This window comes from Patella vulgata, chromosome 1, assembly GCF_932274485.2.
Source record: "Patella vulgata chromosome 1, xgPatVulg1.2, whole genome shotgun sequence".
Lineage (NCBI taxonomy): Eukaryota > Metazoa > Mollusca > Gastropoda > Patellidae > Patella > Patella vulgata.
In genome coordinates this window covers 51,672,402-51,697,475 of record NC_065879.2, presented here as the reverse complement: position 1 = coordinate 51,697,475, position 25,074 = coordinate 51,672,402, and the positions used below count along the sequence as shown (strand labels likewise).

General features: G+C 37.5%; 1 protein-coding gene across 7 annotated transcripts in view; it reads right to left on the bottom strand.

Annotated features, from left to right (window-relative positions):
* Positions 1 to 25,074, bottom strand: part of LOC126830100 (rho guanine nucleotide exchange factor 9) — a 313,984-nt gene that overhangs the window by 148,884 nt on the left and 140,026 nt on the right. For 5 of the 7 annotated variants that reach the window (XM_056102552.1, XM_050560388.2, XM_050560380.2 and 2 more), the window contains 2 exons: positions 6,281 to 6,485; positions 3,707 to 3,769 (listed from right to left, as the gene is read on the bottom strand). In XM_056102552.1, the coding sequence (XP_055958527.1) occupies positions 3,707 to 3,769; positions 6,281 to 6,485 (268 nt within the window). Of the gene's footprint in view, positions 1 to 321; positions 504 to 3,706; positions 3,770 to 6,280; positions 6,486 to 25,074 lie in introns of those variants that run through there. The other 2 variants (XM_050560383.2, XM_050560412.2) reach the window with 2 other exon arrangements.

Below are 25,074 nucleotides of genomic sequence, written 5' to 3'. Positions count from 1 at the left end.
TTAGATAACATTTCAGGCCCAAAGAAAGACCTGTGATAGGCAGATTTAGCTCTTGCATAATGTATGTTTAACCAACAAAGCATTAGTGACAATGTCAGGCTGTACAATGCATTACAGACCAACGATTATTCATTGGTGATGGAAAATCACCAACAACCTTGGTGTACAGGCCTTTTAACTCTAAACCTGTACAATGCACTACAGACCAATAATTATTCATTCGTGATGGAAAACCACCAACAAACTTTGTGTACTGGCCTTTTTACTCGAAAACTAACCCTTGATATGTTAAGAAATAGTTCTAATAACGTCAATTTTTACCTTCTTCATCAAGAGGAATTCCATTCTCATCAAAAACATTTAAACCTACATCACAACTAGTTGCACATTGATTCATTGTGTTATTTTGATTTAAATAACACTCACATATATTACATTTAAGACCGCATGAGCATACATTAATCATATCAACACTTTAATCCAAACAGTTTATCAGTTGATATGATATAACTTCCACATTAATAATCTGATCATAATTTGCACATGCTTACATTTATATAATCAACAGTTTAAAACATCATTCTAAATCACATATCTATCCACTGTTTCATCAGTTATAATTAATTTACACTTCACAGGCATACACAATACACAGTTTTATTGTTGTTATCAAATTAAGCAGGCACAAATCCTTGTATTCCAGTGATTAGAACTCTTCCAGATAATATTAACCGAAATAACATCTTTTATCCGCAAGGGTATATCCATCAGATAGGTTTCCACAAAATCCAACATAGCAAATTCTTTTCCTTTTAGCATATGAAATTTATATTATATATAAAATTTAAAAAGTTCAAACAGTTTATAATACTGAGAATACTAGATATGATGGCCAGGTCAGATAGTGAGTTGTCACTTCCTGTTAAAAGCCTAGTATTTGATACTGTAACATAAGAAACTACATGTATATATAGTATTTGTAAATTTAGATGAGGATCTTTAAATATAAATCTGTTACAGACAATTGGAATTTGAAATATTAATCTCCTCAAATAACCAATGAATCACTCCTTTTTACATTCAATAATAAAAATGTACTTGGGAGCCCAGAATCAAATTCTCCACTAAAATAAAATCATGACAAGTACTTTCCACAAAGCTTTATGTTTTTGAAAATAAAAAACAGAAATCTGTTATAATCAACCTATGGTGGCTTTATATCCCATATTTCCTTTCCTAAAGTTACACCCATTAATCTAGACGGTAAACTTTAATTCCTTTTTTGTGTCAAGATTTAAAACTTTTATGTTTTATAACATTTTGTATCTATTCATATCCATTACATTTAACGAAAAAATGAGTCCATTGATTTAAAACATAGGTTGCCAGGCAACGAAACATACGCCCACAGCGGCTAAATCGTCCAAGCGGTCGACAAGGGTTGTCGCATATTTATTCCTTTGTAGGTAATTGGGGGCCTTTACAAGACAGTTCCATACAGGGTCTCAACTCTGGAAGTAATCTACAGAAATTGTTGAAATTTGACAGGCTTTTTCGTTTCACAAATTTAAATGATGCATATAAATTTCATACATATCGGATGATAACTTTCATCAATCTAGCATTAACAAGCTTGAACAAAGTCAAACAAGGGCAATAACTCTAGAAGTAATAAACTGAAATTGCTGAAATTCAATAGGATTCTTCTCTTTACTAATTTAAATGACGCACGTAAATTTCATACAGATCAGCATATAACTTTTGATGTTAGAGCATTCACAAAGTTCAATAAAGTGGAACAAGGGCCATAACTCTAGACGTAATAAACAGAAATTGCTGAAATTCAATAAGCTTCTTCGTTTCACTTATTTAAATAATGCATATAAATTTCCGAAAGACCGGATGATAACTTTTGGCGTAAGAGCGTCACAAGGTTCAATAAAGTGAAATAAGGGCCATAACTCTAGACATAATACACAGAAATTGCTGAAGTAATAAACGAAAATTGCTGAAATTCAATAGGCTTCTTCGTTTCCCTAATTTGAATATTGCATATAAATTTCACAAAGATCGGATGTTAACTTTTGGCATTAGAGCGTTCACAAGGTTCAACAAAGTGAAACAAGGGCCATAACTCTAGACATTATAAACGGAAATTATTGAAATGAAATAGGGATCTTCATCTCACTAATGTAAACAACATATATCAATTTTAAAACAATTGGATGATAACTTTTGGCGTTAGAGCGTTCACAAGAAATTGTGGACGATGGACGGACAGACCGACGGACGGACCGACGAACGTACGGGGGGCGACGGCAATATATGTTCACATTTCTATGTGGGCGTATAAAACCAGCGGCTGCCAGGCAGGATAGGCCCACATTTTCGAGAGATGGATAGAGAACAGGCTAAAAAGAAAGTGATTTTTCCTACAATCAAGGGCCATAATTCAGGAAATTACAATTCGATATGCGTGAATATTGAAAGGAACCAAGATCTTTGGGTTATAAACTTACATTTCAAGTTTCATCAAAATCGGATAAAAATTGTGACCTCTATAGGGTCCACAACCTTGATATACCATATTTTTACGCTATTTGAGAACAAAGGGCGGCCATTTAGTCTGTCAGTTTTGGGCCGATTTTCACGAAATTCGAACTCAGTCATGCTTAGGGTCTAACAGTGATATAATAATAACTTTTTCTCAATCGGATAAAATTTATGACCTCTATTGGGTCCACAAGCTAAAAACGTGATTTTTCGTACAATCAGGGGCCATATATCAGGAAGTTACGGTCCGATATTGGCGAATATCGAAAAGAACAGAGATCTTTGGGTTATAAACTTACATTTCAAGTTTCAACAAAATCGGATAAAAATTGTGACCTCTATAGGGTCCACAACCTTGATATACTCAGCCGTCCTTAGGGTGTAACGGTGATATAATAATACGTTTTTTTAAATCAGATAAAAATTATGACCTCTATAGGGTCCACAAGCTAAAAACGCGATTTTTCGTACAATCAGGGGCCATAATTCAGGAAGTTACTTTCCGATATGCACGAATATTGAAAGGAACCAAGATCTTTGGGTTATAATCATACATTTTAAGTTTAAACTAAATCGGATAAAAATTGTGACCTCTACAGTGTTCACAAGCTATAAACATGATTTTCCCACAATCAGGGGCCATAATCCATGAAGTTACAGTCCGATACATGCCAATAACTTAGGGGGATAAACCTATATTTCAAGTTTCGTTGACCTGTAGACTGTTCACAAACAGTTGTGGACGGACGTCCGGACAGACAGGGGCGACGACAATATACGTCCACATGAAAATGTGGGCATATAAAAATTGTTGAATATCTGTAGGCTTTTTCGTCGCATGACCTTAAACAATGTCTATTAATTTAAAGTCAATCGGATATTAACTTTAGCCTAGAGCATCTACAGGATATTGTAACGTTTGGCGGACAGACAGGGGCGACAGCGACGGCAATACAACCACATTTCAATGTCGGCATACAAAAACAGAATCCATCATTTTTCATATTTTTATTAAGGCCATGCTGTAATGAACCAAACTTACAAATTATATTTGAATAAAAGCGAATAAATTAAGCAAATTAATTAATTCAACATACAAATTGATTTTCAGTCATTTTAGCGAATGGTCATGCAGAAAGTTTGACATTCATACCTTCGCAAAATACATCATCATCATCATCATCATTTAATGAATTACTTGGCTGTTGCAAGTCTTCTGTTTAAATAAAGACAGATTTAAGTCTTTTCATTTATCATTCTGTTGTTAGATTTTAAAGGGGAGTACAAGGTAACACTAGCTAAATATCAAATTTTGCCTTTTGCTTGGCCGTGTGATAATATCTTATGATAAATTTCAGCTACCAGGCAGTATTTTAGTTTAAATTTACATTTACAATGTTATCCTGGGGAAGAGATTCTGGAGAAGCGATACTGGATGCTGCCCTGTAGATGTGGGACTGGATGCTGCCCTGTAGATGTTGGACTGGATGCTACCCTGTAGATGTGGGACTGGATGTAGATGTGGGACTGGATATTGCCCCGGAGGTGATCTTTTAGAGGCATTTAGTAACTCGATAGAGCAATAAACTATAACACATACTTATGGAAGAACAATTGCTGATTTATTTAGGTGACGTTTGGAAGAGTATTCTCTCAACGTATCGTTGAGAGAATACTCTTCCAAACATCGCCTAAATAAATCAGTAATTGTTCTTCCATAAGTATGTGTTATAGTTTATTACCCTGGAGATCTGACATTTGATGCTACACTGGAGATCTGAGATTGGATGCTACCAGGGAGATCCAAGATTGGATGCTATGCTGAAGATCTGAGATTGGTGCTACCATGGAGATTTGAGACTGGGTGCTGCCATGGAAATCTGAGATTGGATGCTATCCTGAAGATATGTGATTGGATTCTACCTCGAAGACCTGTGATTACATGCTTACATCAGATCTCTGAAACTAGAGACCTGTAGAGTGTACCCGTAGAGTGTTAATCTCCTTACGAAATATACTATTCAAAAAAAGTAGGGGATATTTGATTTTTAAGTGTTATTAAAGTCACCTAATGAAACTGACGAAGAAACAAATGACAAAATGAAATGAAGTTCACATTCATCGATTTATTCCAAATGATCGTTAGACTAAGTAAGGCACAGACTGACCATTATAAGGGTAAAATGATACCCGGGGTCAAACAGCAAAGTTACCACAGCATCACAACCAAGTCAGTAACGGGTAAATCCTCCTCTGTTTGCCAAACAAGCATTGATCCGACGTGGCATACTCCTAATGAGAGGTCTAAGGTCATTTTGGTCCAGATAGTCCCATTCCTGTTGCAACGCAGCAGCAAGTTCTTGGACATTGGCAGGACGTTGTTGACGTTGACGTAACCTCTGTCCAAGCATGTCCCAGACATGCTCGATGGGGGAGAGGTCGGGACTCAGTGCTGGCCAAGGTAATGTGGTGATGTTCTGTTGTTGGAGGTAACCTGTAACGATCTTGGCCCTGTGACATCTTGCGTTGTCATCCTGGAAGATGAAACGGCGGCCATGACGTTGTGCGAACGGCACAACATGGACTGCCAAGATGTTGTCCCGGTAGTACTGGCCTGTAACACGCCCTGCAACAACATGTAAAGCCATTCTTCCAGCAACAGTGATGCCTCCCCACACCATAACAGAACCACCCCCAAATCGATCATGTCTGATGACGTTAACGTCTTGGAAGCGCTCGTTTTGACGACGCCACACCCTCCTATGTCTGTCCAAAAAATCAACAGTGAACCTTGACTCATCTGAAAACATCACATTGCTCCAGCGTCGATTATCCCAGTGTTGACGATCCCTACACCAACGACGTCTTGCCTGAATGTGATGATCTCTCAAACAAGGGATCACGCGAGGACGTCGGGCGCGAAGGTGACCCCTATGCAGTCGATTCCGAATCGTCTGGCCACTCACTCTCACACCAGTGTCTGTTTGAAGACGAGCGCTGATCTGATTTGCTGTGATGACACGATTTCTCAAGGCCAAGGTACGGATAAATCGATCCTGGGCTTGAGTTGTCGCCCTTGGTCGACCTGAGCGTGGTCTGTCCTGTACAGATTGTGTATCACGGTATCTGGACCATAGCCTGCTTATGACAGACTGAGAAACATTCATCGTCCGCGCCACAACCGCCTGTGTTGTGCCGATCTGTAGCATGCCAAGGGCACGTAACCTTTCATTTTGGGTAAGCCGACGCATATCAAAATTTGTTTTCTGGTCACTAAAACAATTAAACTGATGTTTCCACCCTGGAATTCAATGCCACAATGACTGTAACATTCAAAGTCAGAGTCGTGCAAATCTTGGGTTGGACCCCCATGATGATCCCAAGCATCACCTGCATTCCATGCGGTAGCTATTGGTGCGTTTGGGCGTCACATGTAACTGGAAATGTTTCTTCTGTTAGGTTCTATAGTGACTTTTTTCGTAGTCATTTGCATATTTTAGTATTATGCCCCCAAAATCAAATATCCCCTACTTTTTTTGAATAGTATAGAAAAGTTTGATATGGACAAGGGATTATAGTACAGTGTATACTTTGAAGAATGCACAACTCAACTTTCTACAATAACCAGCCAGCTCATTAAAACAAGTGAGACTAATGTCACAAGAGATATTTTACCTCCCCTCATGTGATGTTTGCTCTTGTCAATTATAAAATATATCTATCTTACCTATATCAGATTTAGGTCGTGGTTTACGTCGTATCTGTTGGCCATCTTTTGTGTAGAAAGTCTCTTCCTTCTCTCGAACCTGCTCTAAAAGGTCCGCCCACCGTACAGAATATGTTGTATCAGACTTTGGACGTTCTCGATGAGGAGATGGTGATTTACGTAATCTAACTGTGGTTTCGATGTGAGAATTGGCCTCATTTAAAACCTGGAATACATAAGCCAGATAATTATAATATTGCATTTTTCAAATAAAAGTTTTAATACCAAATTACAACTGAAAGAGTTTTTTTTTTTTCTAAACAATATTTTTATTCATTAAATCTGAATTTGGATTGGGGAACAGGCTATGCCTATGTGTAACCCCTCTTTCTGATTTAGATACATGTACACATTATAAAAGTATATACATACATACATAATTACATAAATATAGAACATATAGGATACATAATGGATACTATAGAGACTCTTATTTGATGTTTTTTATTTTGTTTTATAATAAATATTTTAGTGGAAATATTGGTGAAAATCTATTTTATAAAATCTCACAAAACAGTTGAGAGAGGCGAGGATATTAGGCGAGTGTACGATATGGAGGGCTGGAAATAACTTAAGAGTTGTTTTATGGAGAATTAAATCTTTTTGATAAAAGAATAAATTTTTGAACTTCTTGGAAAATAAGTGTGTTTATCTCTGGACTAAGTTTTGTTGACCCATACAACAGACAACTGATTGTTTTATGGTTGTGTTGAAAGTTGTCGATTGTCTGTTTTCTTGCATCTGAATGTAAGGGGCATACAAGTAAATAGTGATCAGGATCTCTTAAGTTGTGACCACAGAGGCAAGCAGGGCTATCATCGACGTGTCTGAGGAATTTATGGCCTTGTAGATTTGAGCAACATAATCTAAGTTTACAGTGCATTATTTGTAATTTTCTTTTCCCTAGATAGTAATATGGTCGCACGGTGGTATCAAATTTGTTTAGTGAATTTCCAAAGATAGCAAGGGATCAAGAGTTTCTAATTTCAAGTTTGCGTTTGTTCCATTCTCGTATACTTGAAGGGATGAAGGACTCAGAGAAAATTTTGGTTCTGCGTCTGATTTCCTTTAGTTTATCTTTGTTTCTAAGAGAATAATTACTAGGATTAAAGGAAAGTTCTAATAAGTCAGAGAGATATGATGGCGAGAGGTTGTTAATAATGTTATACATTAATTTTAATTTATGACACCGGGGTCTTTCCGACAGTGGAACAAACCCAGTCTCTTTGTAGAGCATGGCTAGTACCTCTAGCTGCCCCACAAATAGTGCATAGTGCATCTAATTGAAGGGATTCTAGTTCGTTAGCTAAGTAATCGCTTCACCCATCCCAGATAATATCGGCATAATCAAAGTGTGGAAGGATAAAAAAAGAGTATATTATGTTTAAAGATTTTCCATATAATCGATATTTTAGGGAATGAAGGCAATTTACTAGTTTTGATACTTTGCTTACAATGCTATCTATATGATTATTCCATTTACAGTTTGATTGGAAGATTAGACCTAGATGTTTATGTTCGTTTACTTCTTTGATTTGTACCTGGTTCATAAATAATGGTGGTTTAGCTATGTGGGGTTTAGTAGTAACAGTCAGTGTCTCTGTTTTTAGGGGGTTAAAAGTAACTAGCCATGTCTCGGCCAATTTTTTTATTCAATTTAAGTCAACATTGATGGTAGCAGCACTTGCCCCTAGGCCTTCAATTTTTAAGTATAAAGAGGTATCGTCAGCAAATAATCTGATGTTTGAATTTATATTGTTTACAATGTCATTAATATATTTTAAAAATAAAAGAGGCCCTAGTACAGATCCCTGAGGTACACCAGCAGGGATGCTTCTGGGGTCTGAGGAGGTGCCATTTATGGTTACACATTGTTGTCTATTTGTTAAATAATCTACAAACCAGAGTAATATTTCTCCTCGATTCACCGCAGCATCCAGCTTATGATAGAGTCTGGCGTGCCATACCCTGTCAAAAGCCTTGCTGATATCACAGAAGGCTATTCTAGTGTAATGATGTTGGTCAATGGCTCGACAGAAAAAGTGTGTTAGGTCGATTAGTTAGAATCACCAGGAAGAAAGCCACTCTGGACATGTGGTATGGAGTTATCTCTAAGGAAGTTAAAGACATGATTTTGACTATTATACTTAAGAGGGAGATTGGTCTATAATTACTACAATTGTTTGGAGAGCCTTATTTGAATATAGCGACCACGTTAGCAAATTTACAAATTTTTGGTACAATATGTAGATCTAAAGATAGTTTAAAAAGTTGACAAAGCGGAGGACAGATTTCTTTGGAGATGTATTTTAAAATTTGCGTATTAATTTTGTCCGGCCCTGAGGCTTTTGTGGTATCTAGGCTATCTATTATGTCTTTAACTTCCTCTGGATGTGGTACAATCTTATCGATGCTGTTAGGGTTCATAACAAGTAGTGGTAGAGATTTATTAGTGTCATCTAGTTGTGATTGTTTGATAAAGAATGAGTTTAAGGCATTTGCTTTTTCGGATTGAGTAAACAAAGTGTTACCGTTAACTGTTAATGGTGGTGGTTCGTTTGTAGAAGCAGCATGTGTTTTAGTATATGTTCCAAAATTTTCTGTGTCACTAATGTTTTTGTCTATTTTTCTAATTAAGTCTATGTAGTCATTTCTAATTTTCCGAAAGTTATGCCAATCAGAGTCTAAATTTCTATTTACTGCTTTTTTGTGTAATCTATTTTTCTTCTTTTTCATGCAATTTATTGTGCCATTCATCCAAGGTTTATCATGTTGCCTAATAGTCACTATTTTGCAAGGTATATTTGTTTTTGCTATATTGATCAACGAGCTTGTAAATTGAACACACGATGCTTCTATATTTGAACTATTGATAAGATTGTACCATTTAATAGCTATAATGTCCCTTTTTTATGCCCCCAAGGTCTGCGTTTTCGTAATTCCATACTGTTTGCATGTCGGCTAGTCATATCTTAGTGAGAATCGGCCATGTCGTTCATAATCCGAGTAATTAGCACAAATAATGGTAACTTTGATAAACCGGTAAAAAAAAAAAGCTTGCTGATTATTCATAACAGGTCCAGTAATTTCGTTTGAGGAAATAAGCCACGTGGCAATCAAAGGAAGACGATCTTAGTGAGAATCGGCCATGTGGTTCATAATCCGAGTAATTAGCACAAATAATGGTAGCTACGAGAACGTAGCTAAAAACGTTGAGATATACTGATATGTTTGTTTTTAGCTACGATTGGATGCCTTTAGTTCCAAGTGGCAAAACTCAATTTCTTTATTAATGCATGTAACATCTTTAAAATAGATAAGTTTATGATATTATGATTAATTAAACTTACAGAGGCCAATGTAGTGGCACAACTGTCACCTAACTCCAAATATTCGCGTTTAAATTAATGAAGCGTTGTTTTTGTCTGACATTTCACCGCCATCGAAATCCATTCATAGTTACTGTGCTTTCGATTGTCCTTTTGATTGGCTGTTATAAAAGCCTTATATTTAGCCCCGCCTTCATGATGACAGCGTATCGTTTAAAAAGATGGCGGTCTTAGTAACGGCTTAACGCATCGATTTTAAAAACGACGATTTGTACCCGTTTCAGGTAGGATTATATGCTTAATTGTAGTTGGGTGTTGTAGAAATATTATAAATAACAATAATCAATCGTTGTTTTGATTAAAACTATTGTCAATTTTGTTTAAAAATGCCGGGTGTGAATCACTCCCGCAGGTGCAACGTTATAGGTAATGGCCTCATGTCTTATCTTGAAACATGGAGGGTTGAGAGATTAAGGTTTGTTATCTAAAATAATGGTAACTTTGATAAACCGGTAAAAAAAAAAAAATCTTGCTGATTATTCATAACAGGTCCAGTAATTTCGTTTGACGAAATAAGCCACGTGGCAATCAAAGGAAGACGATCTCGGCATAGATTGTGCATCAATCGCGCGTCTTTGACGTTCCGTATACGGCGTATGAATTCCAGGTGTACTGTTAAATATTAAAATAATAATTTGATCATAATTTAATGGTTTCACTGACCAGTTGTTAGTTAAATATAAATCTTAGTTGAATATTATGAATCTCCAATGACATGTGACATAGGTTGGAATTAGGTCAATAAACCAGCAATGCTAGTTTTAGTTTTAAATAGCGTTTACTGTTATGAATTTTTATTTTATGCACATGCTGACAAGAGACCTAATTTTTAAAATATTGTCGTTATTATTATTGGAAGCTATGTGGCATAGTCATTTTGAATTTAATTTTAAAAGCATTTCAATTATGGTTGTCACGTGATCATTGTCCCGTGTGTGTATCATGGACGAATGAATAAAAACATTTGCAAGTTACTTGATAGGAAAGAACCCTACAAATTGTGTTATATAGATCATTACAATAGCTAGAACCTACTGATTATTATTTGTTCCACGCCTAGTTATTTATTCATATTGCTTCATATACTATTCAAAAAAAGTAGGGGATATTTGATTTTGGGGGCATACTACTAAAATATGCAAATGACTACGAAAAAAGTCACTATAGAACCTAACAGAAGAAACATTTCCAGTTACATGTGACGCCCAAACGCACCAATAGCTACCGCATGGAATGCAGGTGATGCTTGGGATCATCATGGGGGTCCAACCCAAGATTTGCACGACTCTGACTTTGAATGTTACAGTCATTGTGGCATTGAATTCCAGGGTGGAAACATCAGTTTAATTGTTTTAGTGACCAGAAAACAAATTTTGATATGCGTCGGCTTACCCAAAATGAAAGGTTACGTGCCCTTGGCATGCTACAGATCGGCACAACACAGGCGGTTGTGGCGCGGACGATGAATGTTTCTCAGTCTGTCATAAGCAGTCTATGGTCCAGATACCGTGATACACAATCTGTACAGGACAGACCACGCTCAGGTCGACCAAGGGCGACAACTCAAGCCCAGGATCGATTTATCCGTACCTTGGCCTTGAGAAATCGTGTCATCACAGCAAATCAGATCAGCGCTCGTTTTCAAACAGACACTGGTGTGAGAGTGAGTGGCCAGACGATTCGGAATCGACTGCATAGGGGTCACCTTCGCGCCCGACGTCCTCGCGTGATCCCTTGTTTGAGAGATCATCACATTCAGGCAAGACGTCGTTGGTGTAGGGATCGTCAACACTGGGATAATCGACGCTGGAGCAATGTGATGTTTTCAGATGAGTCAAGGTTCACTGTTGATTTTTTGGACAGACGTAGGAGGGTGTGGCGTCGTCGAAACGAGCGCTTCCAAGACGTTAACGTCATCAGACATGATCGATTTGGGGGTGGTTCTGTTATGGTGTGGGGAGGCATCACTGTTGCTGGGAGAACGGCTTTACATGTTGTTGCAGGGCGTGTTACAGGCCAGTACTACCGGGACAACATCTTGGCAGTCCATGTTGTGCCGTTCGCACGACGTCATGGCCGCCGTTTCATCTTCCAGGATGACAACGCAAGATGTCACAGGGCCAGGATCGTTACAGGTTACCTCCAACAACAGAACATCACCACATTACCTTGGCCAGCACTGAGTCCCGACCTCTCCCCCATCGAGCATGTCTGGGACATGCTTGGGCAGAGGTTACGTCAACGTCAACAACGTCCAAGAACTTGCTGCTGCGTTGCAACAGGAATGGGACAATCTGGACCAAAATGACCTTAGACGTCTCATTAGAAGTATGCCACGTCGGATCAATGCTTGTTTGGCAAACAGAGGAGGATTTACCCGTTACTGACTTGGTTGTGATGCTGTGGTAACTTTGCTGTTTGACCCCGGGTATCATTTTACCCTTATAATGGTCAGTCTGTGCCTTACTTAGTCTAACGATCATTTGGAATAAATCGATGAATGTGAACTTCATTTCATTTTGTCATTTGTTTCTTCGTCAGTTTCATTAGGTGACTTTAATAACACTTAAAAATCAAATATCCCCTACTTTTTTTGAATAGTATATTACATTGAACTTGTAATGGGGTTTGTTTACATGTGGAAATTGCGTAAATAGCCGCCATTTTGTGAATATGTCGTTGACTTGTGGTTTGGAACTTCCTATTGGTCAATATTTGATAAAATCAACCAATGGGAGAGTGGGATCTAAATTGTAACTCACTCGTAGTGCATAGGTTAAGCACGTGCATTTCCCAGTTGCATAGCATATAGATAGGGTATATAAGGCCAGTCAAAGTCAGTCTTCTTAGTCGAACGGTCGGGGGGTGCAAACCTCAGCTGAAGTATTACTTATTTCACTCTGTGGTAAGCATCCCAAGGGAAGACTTTGTCTCCGGTGGTCAGCAAGTTCTGCAGGAATAATCAATTATTCTTCTCGGGGCAAGTCTGATCTCCGGGGTAGAGTTTTGCCTTTAGTCCTGTCCTACAGGCTATGACGGGCGTTCCAAACTATAGGGAAATTATTGGTTTAGTAGGAGAGTTATGAGCTTTTAGTTATTTTGAGGCTTCCTTTTGGGTGACATTAGATTTGTTGTCTTCCTTTGTACGAATATTGTAAGTTCGGGCTGAGGCAGGCATAAAGCTGTGATGTATATATTTATTAATTAGTAGGCCTAGAGTTATGAGTTACTAGTTATTTTACGGGTTCCGTTTGGGCGACATAAGATTTGTTGTCTTCCTTTGTACAAATATTGTAAGTTCGGGCTGAGGCAGGCGTCAATTAGCGTTTATATCCTGAGTTTATATCCTGAGTTTAATTCATTCAAAGAGTTTCATTTGCAGATATAGGATTTGGTGGTTCGGTAAAGAGACATAGTTGACGTAAAGATAGTTGATGAACTTGGCACAAGTTCTTTATTTTAGCTGGTTAACCATTGGTGAAAAGAAGATGAACGGATTCGAACAAGCGTTTCGGGTACTTAATTTTTGTATCTTAAGAAATAAAGAATTTTGAATCTCTATAAATGTATCTTTGTATCTTAAGAAATAAAGAATTTTGAATCTCTATAAATGTGTTTCCTTTTTAATCACCTTCTAAGTTATGACGTCATTCCCAAACTAACGTCACGCCACTCAGTCAGCAGACGGCTGTCTTTCGAGACAGTCTACATTTCCTATTGGGTCATTCCATGTCAACTGGACCAATGGTGGGAACATGATCCCCTCCAAAAAATTATAAAAAATATATGTTATAGTATATGGACTTAAACTAAGAAATCCGGAATTTTACCTCTCTAGGTTGGAAACTCGCTGAGATATGGCCATTTGAAATTAGGGTACTAAAACGGATCATAAATTCAGTAATTTTTTTCAGGTTTTCGGATGCTTTAAACTCACATTTCTAATAGGAGTAGGACTCTCTAACCTTGTAATCTAAGACAACTTTTGGTGAAGATTATGAATTTAGCATCACACTCATTGTCCAATGCATACTGTTTGCGCCACCAGGTGGCAAAATAGCAGGATTTCCACAGCCTCTGGCAAAGTCACTATTGTATACATCAACTGCAAAATTGGCATAGTTAATGTCAGTTTGTCTTTTATAAATTTACAAAAGATTCTAAGTCGATGGGATATATACTTTTCCAAAATATTCAGTCTCGAAATTCAATGCACCCTGAAAACGTACAAAATATACCCATTTTCACCTTAAATTTTGGCCATGTGGGAAAGAGGTTAAAATTCTGAAAAAGTTTGATAATAAAACTTCAAATACCCTACTATAACATACATTAAGGTCCATCTTGTGTTTTTGATGGCTTATATTTTAAATTGGGACTTGAAATCTGTGCGGTGATGAAGTTTTAATGGCTGTTATCCAAATTGTTGACTTTTCACGTTGATTTTAAAATAACTTCTAAATGACCTATACTCCTCAAACATGTCTATTTAGAGTGACTTTTTTGCGTAAATTACAAATATGTAATCAATTTGGATGTACATTATATTGTTATAATTTTAATTTGCTTCAAAAATGAATTCTTCACTTTTATTTTCAGGATTTCCACAGGCTCTGGCAAAGTCACTATTGTATACACAAACACCAAAATTGGCTTAGTTAATGTCAGTTTGTCTTATATCAATTTACCAAAGATTCTAAGTCGGTGGGATATATACTTTTCCAAATATTCAGTCTCGAAATTCATTGCACACTGAAAACGTACAAAATATACCCATTTTCACCTTCAATTTTGGCCATGTGGGACAGAGGTTAAAATTCTGAACAAGTTTGATAATAAAACTTCAAATACCCTACTATAACATATATTAAAGTCCATCTTGTGCATTTGATGGCTTATATTTTTAATTGGCACTTGAAATCTGTGCGGTGATGAAGCTTTAATCGCTGTTATCCAAATTGTTGACTTTTCATGTTGATTTTAAAATAACTTCTAAATGACCAAGCCATACTCCTCAAACATGTCTATTTAGAGTGACTTTTTACGTAGATTACAAATATGTAATCATTTTGCCTCCAAAATGAGAACAAAATGGTTAATACGCTTCACGAATTGGAATAATGGATTTTGACGATCAGATTGAAATTATTTCTGAAAGACTTAGACCCCTTATATTTGTCATTTTAGATCATCTCTAAACATAGAATAAGAATAAGGACTCTTTGGGATCCAGGGAGTATCGTTTCAATTTAGTTTTGCTTTAAAAACAGGTGAAAACATGTTTTGTCTGCTTAGAAAGTTGAAGTACGACCTTATGTAGTTTCACTATCTCTAGACGCCTCAAAACTACAGGTCGCAATTCTTAACACAGCGTCTTGAAACTATGTATACAAGTTTCTCCTTATACCCAAAGGATATTCCCTATTGTTTTTGGTGCGTGCCAGACCCCCAGGGGCAGAGAGCATGTTCCAGTTTGTCGCCTACAAGCCACGATTCTTAATGGATTGTCTTGAAGTTGTGCATACTTATTCCTTTTACCCTAAGTATGATCGCTATTGTTTTTTGTGCATGACCAACCCCCAGGGGCAGAGCCACGCCTATTGTTTCTTTGTGTGTCTAGGTGTGTTTTGATCATCTTGAAAACTTTTCATATTTATTCCTTATACCTTTCAGATGACCGCTATTATTTTAAATGTTTATCGCCTAGGGGCACAATTCTGAATGGATCATCCTGGAGTGTGACAGGGGTCGGGCATGCACCAAAAGTTCAGAATTGCAACCTGTCGACGATAACACTGAAATCTGGTGTTGCTGTGCCTCTGGGGGTCGGGCATGCACCAAAAATAATAACAGTCATCCTTTGGGTATAAGGAATAAATGTCGATGAATGATTTTGAATGGATACAATCGAGTTTTAAAACTCCTAAAAAATATAAACCACCTCCGCTTGTTGCTGTGCTGTCTACACAACTCGTTTGCTGATTGGCCCAGACACCGAGTGAAAAGCATTATGGTTACCTGCTGACTCGAGCTGGCGATAAATATTTGGTTTTGGCAATAATGTTTTCGGGTACCTACATGCAATTCACTCTCATAAGTGGCAGAAAAAAATTAATTCTGATCGTATATAGATTGCCTTTGAGTGTTAATCCAAACCACGTGGCTGATTATGTAAATTAATCGACATGCGGTTGGGTATCATTGAGTAATACTAATCAACTGTCACGGGTCAATGATAAAGCCGTCCACAAATTCTTATTGACTCCGAATAATTAATCGAAGCAGTGATTATCTGATACCTCATATCATCTTTAAAAAAATAATTTATAGGCCTTAAATGGAAATAAAAAAAATGACCAATAATTTTCTTTTCGAAGAGAATTTTATTGACAGATGAATTCACTTTACTGTCGCTTCTTCATATGGCATGCAAAGTAAGGAATGCATCTTGGATATTATTGTTTAAAATTCTCTTATCACCATGGGTCGAAAAAATGAGAAGACTAACGAGTCGAATTGCGACGATTCTCGAGTCTGCCATTGTTTAATTACATCAAAGCCAAAATGCACGAAAGTGAACGTAAGTATTTCTTAACTATGAAATTGACATTTCTATAGGGACTCATATTTTGATACGGTTACGGTACCTGAAAATAATAATAGACCTATCATACACGCAAAATCTTATTTAAATGAACACGTGTACAGCTGTGTCGGCTTCTTTGAAGATTATCCAATCAACAATCTTAATCTCCTGACCACTAGCTGGCACTAGGGTGCTAATTAATTGATGAGATTAACTGTTAATCTCACCAACGTTATAATATACAAAACAGACTACTAATATATAGATTATTCTTCAGTATTATTAACACTATCACTAACATGTGAATATGCCGCATGTGTTATGGATGTTTCATCACGAAAGGAGTGCATTTACTACGATTTTCGTCGTCAGCACCCTTGAAATCCTAAATAAAAAAAAATATTAAACGATAAAATAGCAAATAAATGGCGGAAATCGTCGGATCAAATTTTTACTAAGATTTTCGTCTTCAGCACCCCTGAAAACCCATGGAAAGATATATTCAAGGACAAAACAGCAAATGCATGGCCTGGTTTCTAATATGGGATTTTGTTTTGGAACATACCAAATCTTTGACATGCTTTTTCTCAAAACTTACTTTGTGAGTTGGGTAGCTTCGAATGGACTGAGCTCAGTCAATTTTTGCCTCACTATGACTCAGTATGCCATGGGGGATCACATTTGATTTTGCGTTGCGGTTTATAGGAAGTGGCAACTTTGTTAAATAGTCAATGAAATTGTCCAGCGTCACGTCCTTGCCCCGCCTTGGATTGAAGTGACTTTTGTTCCTCACAATATCCTCTGGCGTAGTTTCACCGAAAAATTCCTTCAGTCGTAGTTTCCTACAGAAAGCGTTTATATCACACTCTAATTCCTGTATATTGGGTCTAGGCGTCGTTGTGAATTTCAGGCCTTTCTATAGGAGGTTTATCTCTTGATCATTTATGACTGTGGATGATATATTAATTATTTTCGGGTGTACTGATTCTCGTGATTTAGTATTGTGGTCACGTTGTTGGAGCGATGCTGAGTTTTCTTGTTGTAGTGTTGTGGAGGTCTGTGCGATTGGTTTTGTGAGGGTGGTCGGTGCGGTTGTGATTGGCCTTTCTGAAAAAAACCGACCCTGCGTTGGATTAGAGTGCCCAGACCGCCGTTGTTTGGTATTCCCTTGGTTGGTGCTAGACACATTGGTCACGTTTCTCCCAACTTTGTTCCGCACATTCGGTCTTTTATATCCATTATTCTGTGCCCTTGGTTGTTCTTTGGGTTTAGTCCCTAGTTTTCGCTTTCTATTCTTGACCGTTTGCCAGGTGTCTCTGGGTGGAGCTGCAGTGGATGAATTAGGTGTCTCTGTGTTGTGACAAACATTCGCCTTGGCATGGGTGTCCTCCATTTCTTCAGCATGCGTAGGTAAGTTTATCAAGAATTCCTTATTCTTTTTCCATATTGCGTGTGATTTATTTTCCTTTGTAGACATTTCTTTGTTCCACATATACTATTCAAAAAAAGTAGGGGATATTTGATTTTGGGGGCATAATACTAAAATATGCAAATGACTACGAAAAAAGTCACTATAGAACCTAACAGAAGAAACATTTCCAGTTACATGTGACGCCCAAACGCACCAATAGCTACCGCATGGAATGCAGGTGATGCTTGGGATCATCATGGGGGTCCAACCCAAGATTTGCACGACTCTGACTTTGAATGTTACAGTCATTGTGGCATTGAATTCCAGGGTGGAAACATCAGTTTAATTGTTTTAGTGACCAGAAAACAAATTTTGATATGCGTCGGCTTACCCAAAATGAAAGGTTACGTGCCCTTGGCATGCTACAGATCGGCACAACACAGGCGGTTGTGGCGCGGACGATGAATGTTTCTCAGTCTGTCATAAGCAGGCTATGGTCCAGATACCGTGATACACAATCTGTACAGGACAGACCACGCTCAGGTCGACCAAGGGCGACAACTCAAGCCCAGGATCGATTTATCCGTACCTTGGCCTTGAGAAATCGTGTCATCACAGCAAATCAGATCAGCGCTCGTCTTCAAACAGACACTGGTGTGAGAGTGAGTGGCCAGACGATTCGGAATCGACTGCATAGGGGTCACCTTCGCGCCCAACGTCCTCGCGTGATCCCTTGTTTGAGAGATCATTACATTCAGGCAAGACGTCGTTGGTGTAGGGATCGTCAACACTGGGATAATCGACGTTGGAGCAATGTGATGTTTTCAGATGAGTCAAGGTTCACTGTTGATTTTTTGGACAGACGTAGGAGGGTGTGGCGTCGTCGAAACGAGCGCTTCCAAGACGTTAACGTCATCAGACATGATCGATTTGGGGGTGGTTCTGTTATGGTGTGGGGAGGCATCACTGTTGCTGGAAGAACGGCTTTACATGTTGTTGCAGGGCGTGTTACAGGCCAGTACTACCGGGACAACATCTTGGCAGTCCATGTTGTGCCGTTCGCACGACGTCATGGCCGCCGTTTCATCTTCCAGGATGACAACGCAAGATGTCACAGGGCCAGGATCGTTACAGGTTACCTCCAACAACAGAACATCACCACATTACCTTGGCCAGCACTGAGTCCCGACCTCTCCCCCATCGAGCATGTCTGGGACATGCTTGGACAGAGGTTACGTCAACGTCAACAACGTCCTGCCAATGTCCAAGAACTTGCTGCTGCGTTGCATAGGAATGGGACAATCTGGACCAAAATGACCTTAGACGTCTCATTAGGAGTATGCCACATCGGATCAATGCTTGTTTGGCAAACAGAGGAGGATTTACCCGTTACTGACTTGGTTGTGATGCTGTGGTAACTTTGCTGTTTGACCCCGGGTATCATTTTACCCTTATAATGGTCAGTCTGTGCCTTACTTAGTCTAACGATCATTTGGAATAAATCGATGAATGTGAACTTCATTTCATTTTGTCATTTGTTTCTTCGTCAGTTTCATTAGGTGACTTTAATAACACTTAAAAATCAAATATCCCCTACTTTTATTTAATAGTATATTTTTCAGAAGTTCCACTAGTTCTTGGTCTTGGTGTCCTTCAATATGTGCCAATAGTTCCGTCTCTGCTTTATTAATGACTTCTGTTTGTTTAGCAGAAAATTCAAACAGGCAGTTGATTCCATTTTGCATCTTTATTATGTCAACTTCGTTTCTGCATTTTGTTTGGTTCTCCGATTCGTTCAATCTTGGTTTTTCCTTGATTTTACGAGGGATAAAAAGAGTCTCCAATTCCAGAAACTGTTGGTTTACCTCAGCCTTTTCCTTATTTTGAATCATTTTGTAAAATTCTGTTTTTCGAACATTTTTGACTCAGTGTGCATTGAATATCGAGACTGAATATTTGGAAAAGTATATATCCCATCGATATATATCCCTATGATAAAAGACAAACTGACATTAACTATGCCAATTTTGAAGGTTGTGTATACAATAGTGACTTTGCCAGTAAAAAAATCCTGGAAAAAAAGTGAATAGTTTATTTGTTCCACATTTTGCCACCTGGGGGCACGAACTGTGTGAATCGCATATTGTGTGTGATGCTAAGTTGTCAGAGTTCTACTCCTATTAGAAATGTGAGTTTAAAGCACCAGAAAAACTGAATAAAATTACTGAATTTATGATCCGTTTCAGTACCCTAATTTCAAATGGCCATATCTCAGCGAATGTTCGGCCTAGAGACGTATAATTTTGGATTTGTTAGCTAAAGTCCATGTACTATAACATATATTTTTATACGCCCATGTTTTCATGTGGACGTATATTGTCGTAGCCCCTGTGACGTCCGTCCATCCACAATTGTTTGTGAACACTCTACAGGTCACAATTTTTATCCGATTTCAATGAAACTTGAAATATATGTTTATCACCCTAAGATCTTGGTTCCTTTCGATATTGGCATGTATCGGACTGTAACTTCATGGATTGTGGCCCCTGATTGTACGAAAAATCACTTTTTAGCTCGTGAACACTGTAGTTGTCACAATTTTTATCCGATTTGGTTTAAACTTAAAATATATGTTTATAACCCACAGATCTCGGTTCCTTTCGATATTCGCACTATATCTTCCTGAATTATAGCCTCTGATTGTACGAAAAATCACTTTTTTAGCTTGTGGACCCCATAGAGGTCACAATTTTTATCCGATTTGAAAAACAGTGGGAATATATCACCGTTACACCCTAAGGATGGTTGAGTTCGAATTTTGTAAAAATCAGACCGAAACTGACGGAGGACAAAATGGCCGTCCCTCGTTCGCAAATAGTGTCAAAATATTGCGTATCAGGGTTGTGGACCCTCTGAAGGTCACAATTGTCATCTGATTTTGATAAAATTTAAAATGCATGTTTATAACCCAAATATCTTGGTTCCTTTCTATTTTCGTGCATATCGAATCATAACTTCCTGAATTATGGCCCCTGATTGTAAGAAAAATCACGTTTTTAGCTTGTGGTCCCTCTAGAGGTTACAATTATTATCCGGTTTAAAAAAACATTCGAATATATCACCGTTACACCATAATTTTTTCTGAGGTTGAGTTTCATGAAAATCGGGCCAAAACTGCTGGATGCAAATAGTGTAAACATCTAGTAAATCAAGGTTGTAGACCCTCTAGAGGTCACAATTTTGATCCGATTCGATCCCCTAAATTCCCATTTATATAAAGCAGCCATTTGGGACTCCGGAAATACCCGAACCTCCCCAACCTGCCTACAATTAGCATCTGGTTTCAAGCATATTACTGGAATTAGACGTTTCCGGTGAAATTCAGTCAATCATAAGGACGATTTATGAAACGGAAGTAAAGGGAGTTACCTCTCTTTGTGAAAGTAAAAATAGCATTGGCATATTGCCATTTTCTGTGAGAAATTTCCTCCCGTGCGGGAGAAAGGTTGTGAATCTTGAGTCTCGAGGTAAAAACAGGTTAGTAAGTAAGTAAGAAGTAATTTGTTTATTATAGTGTTACACACTGCATACAAGAATGTATACATAAAATATACATAAAATAATAGGAGTGTCGACATACGAGACACTTTTCTTTAAAATCAAATCATTAAAAATACTAAATAATTAAATAAAATTAATAAAGTAATAAAATACGTTCAGATTAATCTTCTCCTTCGTTTTAACATGTTGACGTGTCTACAACTTAGCTTCTGTGGGCATATGTTTCATTACCTGGCAACCTATCTTATAGAAATTATATGAATATATATTTTTTATCATTAGTTACTAGAGAAATCACCTAGATCAGGTAAAGATTAACCAGTCCCTGATTTACCTGTTGATTCTGAAATAGATACATTCAGAGATCTAGCAGGTAAATATTATTACTTACATCACATATATTACCTATCGTAACATTACGGCTAATATCCACCAAAAATTATAAGAATAATCACATCACACTAGGAATGGAAATGGTAGTTTTACCATTGAATTGAATGACATTTGCACTATCCCATCATGACCACTTGTTAGAATTCCAGGGTGGTGGTGGGGGTGGTCTGTTCAAGTGTTCAAGTGGTTTTGGACCATGGGTTCCACGTCGGCCGTATATGCCGGTCGAGACCTACGGCTATGGAAAATGACTGTTCCTAGATCTGACCTAACGGTCATTTTGTACGCCGGAAAGAGGGTCTTTTTAAAAAAAAAAAAAAATTCAAACATGACTACGATCGACCTTCACTGTGTAACTATACAAGAATGCACGTCGTCTAGAAGCCAATCTCGTGATTGGTGTTATAGAGTTGTATATATAGTCGTCAACAGATTATACTGAGTGTTGTGTTGATAATTAATGATGAGTGTCTGGTAGTAGAGCAATAAATGTTAATTGATAAGTGGGAATCTAATCAACGGCGTGAAGCGGCCCATTGTTAATCATTCACGTATTGTCCACGTGTCTTAAGAATTTTCAACAACAAAGCCGTTTACCGCTATTACGGTCAGGCACAATGTAAACAAGGTTATTATGATCTTCGAAAAAGGGCAATTGATATGAAGTATTGCTCTTCGAATCCAACCAACTGTCATATCAAATAAAAACAGCATAGAAATTACGTAAATCCTCAACAACGTACGTGTTGGAAGAAAAATGCATTTAAAAATAAAATGTTTATAGCGGTATTACGGCCTTGTGGAAATTGTTGAAATAAAATCTAGAGATTAGTTAACTTGCTTACCGAACAATTAAGAAAAATACGTATTCCAGTTCTATTGTGCAACAATATTGATAATTCCACGTGTAGAAGAAATGTCGTGTATATACGGTTACTCTTATACACGACCATATTCTAGGGGGCGCTAGTGTCGCTAGCCGTGAAGTTAGTTATCCGTTAGTCATTTAGTTATACATTATTAGGATTTACGTCACAATTCTGCGGCCCGTAATTCCGTAAGAGATGGTCTAAAACCAAAAAAATGTGAGATATATGCCATGGATAATTATATATTTATCTTCATTTCAAAGTTATTGTATTACAACTCAAAATTATCCAGGTCAGTGTGTTTTCTATAGAGCACGTGTTAATTACGTGTGAGCTACTGAAATGGTTTTTCTCCGGCCAATTCAACTATTTCGTTATTTAAGTAGTCAAAACGGAATATTTAATTATTAAATAATTATCATGAGCCTTACTAATATTTCATTTTTAAGTCAAATATATTTTTTTTGTGCACCAATATTTCAATTTATAAAGCGGAATAACCTTTTTTTTCTCATTTGGGAGGCCAAATAAAAATTAGAACAATACAATGTAGATCCAAATTGATTGCAGATTCGTAATCTACGCAAACATTTACTCTAAATAGTCACCTTTGAGGGGTACAGGTCATTTAGACGTAATTTTAAAATCACTGTGAAAAGTCAACAATTTTGATGATAGCCGTTAAAACTTCATCACCGCACAGATTTCAAGTGCCAATTAAAAATATAAGCCATCAAATATACAAGATGGACTTTAATGTATGTTATAGTAGTGTAATTGAAGTTTCATTCACCAACTTTTTCAGAATTTTAACCTCTGTCCCACATGGGCAAAATTGAAGGTGACCAGCGGCTGCCAGGCAGGATACGCCCACATTTTCAAGAGATGGATAGAGAACAAGCTAAAAAGGAAGTGTTTTTTCCTACAATCAAGGGCCATAATTAAAAAAATTACAATTCGATATGCGCAAATATCGAAAGGAACCGAGATCTTTGGGTTATAAACTTACATTTCAAGTTTCAACAAAATCGGATAAAAATTGTGACCTCTATAGGGACCACAATCTTGATATACCATATTTTTACGCTATTTGAGAACGAGGGGCGGCCATTTTGTCCGTCAGTTTTGGGCTGATTTTCACAAAATTCGAACTCAGCCGTCCTTAGGGTGTAACGGTAATATAATAATAAGTTTTTTTAAATCAGATAAAAATTATGACCTCTATAGGGTCCACAACCTAAAAACGCGATTTTTCGTACAATCAGGGGCCACAATTCAGGAAGTTACATTCCGATATGCGCGAATATCGAAAGGAACCGAGATCTGTGGGTTATAAACTTACATTTCAAGTTTCAACAAAATCGGATAAAAATTGTGACCTCTATAGGGTCCACAACCTTGATATACCATATTTTTACGCTATTTTGTCTGTCAGTTTTGGGCCGATTTTCACAAAATTTGAACTCAGTCATCCTTAGGGTGTAACGGATATATAACGATACGTTTTTTTAAATCGGATAAAAATTATAACCTCTATAGGGTCCACAAGCTAAAAACGCGATTTTTCGTACAATCAGGGGACATAATTCAGGAAGTTACGTTCCGATATGCGCGAATATCGAAAGGAACCGAGATCTTTGGGTTATAAGCATACATTTTAAGTTAGAACCAAATCGGATAAAAATTGTGGCCTCTACAGTGTTTACAAGCTAAATACGTGATTTTACGTACAATCAGGGGCCATAATCCATGAAGTTACAGTCCAATACATGCCAATATCGAAAGGAACCGAGATCTTAGGGTGATAAACCTATATTTCAAGGTTCATTGAAATCGGATAAAAATTGTGACCTGTAGACTGTTCACAAACAATTGTTGACGGACGGACAGGGGCGACGACAATATACGTCCACATGAAAATGTGGGCATATAAAAATGGGCGTATTTTGTACATTTTCAATGTGCATTGAATTTCAAGACTGAATATTTGGAGAAGTATATATCCCATCGACTCAGGATTTTTTGTAAATTGATAAAAGACAAACTGATATTAACTATGCCAATTTTGGAGGTTGTGTATGCAATATAGTGACTTTGCCAGTGGCTATGGAAATCCTGAAAAAAAGAGTGAATAGTTCATTTGTTCCACATTTTGCCACCTGGTGGCACGAACTGTGTACATCGCACATTGCGTGTGATGCTAAATTCATAATCTACACCAAAAGTCTGTGTCACTACAGACCCGGGACTACAGCGCAATGGACGCTTACGGTTAGCCCCCGGATCCATTCACTTTTTTTTAATTGTTTGTCTCTTTGTGTTTTCTGAATATGATGTCTTGTCCGTGTATTTGTTTTTGTGTAAATTTTGTGTGGTGCAGACCCCCTCCACTTACTATTAGAGATTAAATCTATTTCGAACATTCTGCGACAATGCGAAATGTCCGAAATCACCTAAGTTGTTGTTTTTTTAAATGTTGCCGTAATATTTACAATAATCGGCGGATTTTAACATTTGGTACATTTTGACAAGCCAGAGACATGGCA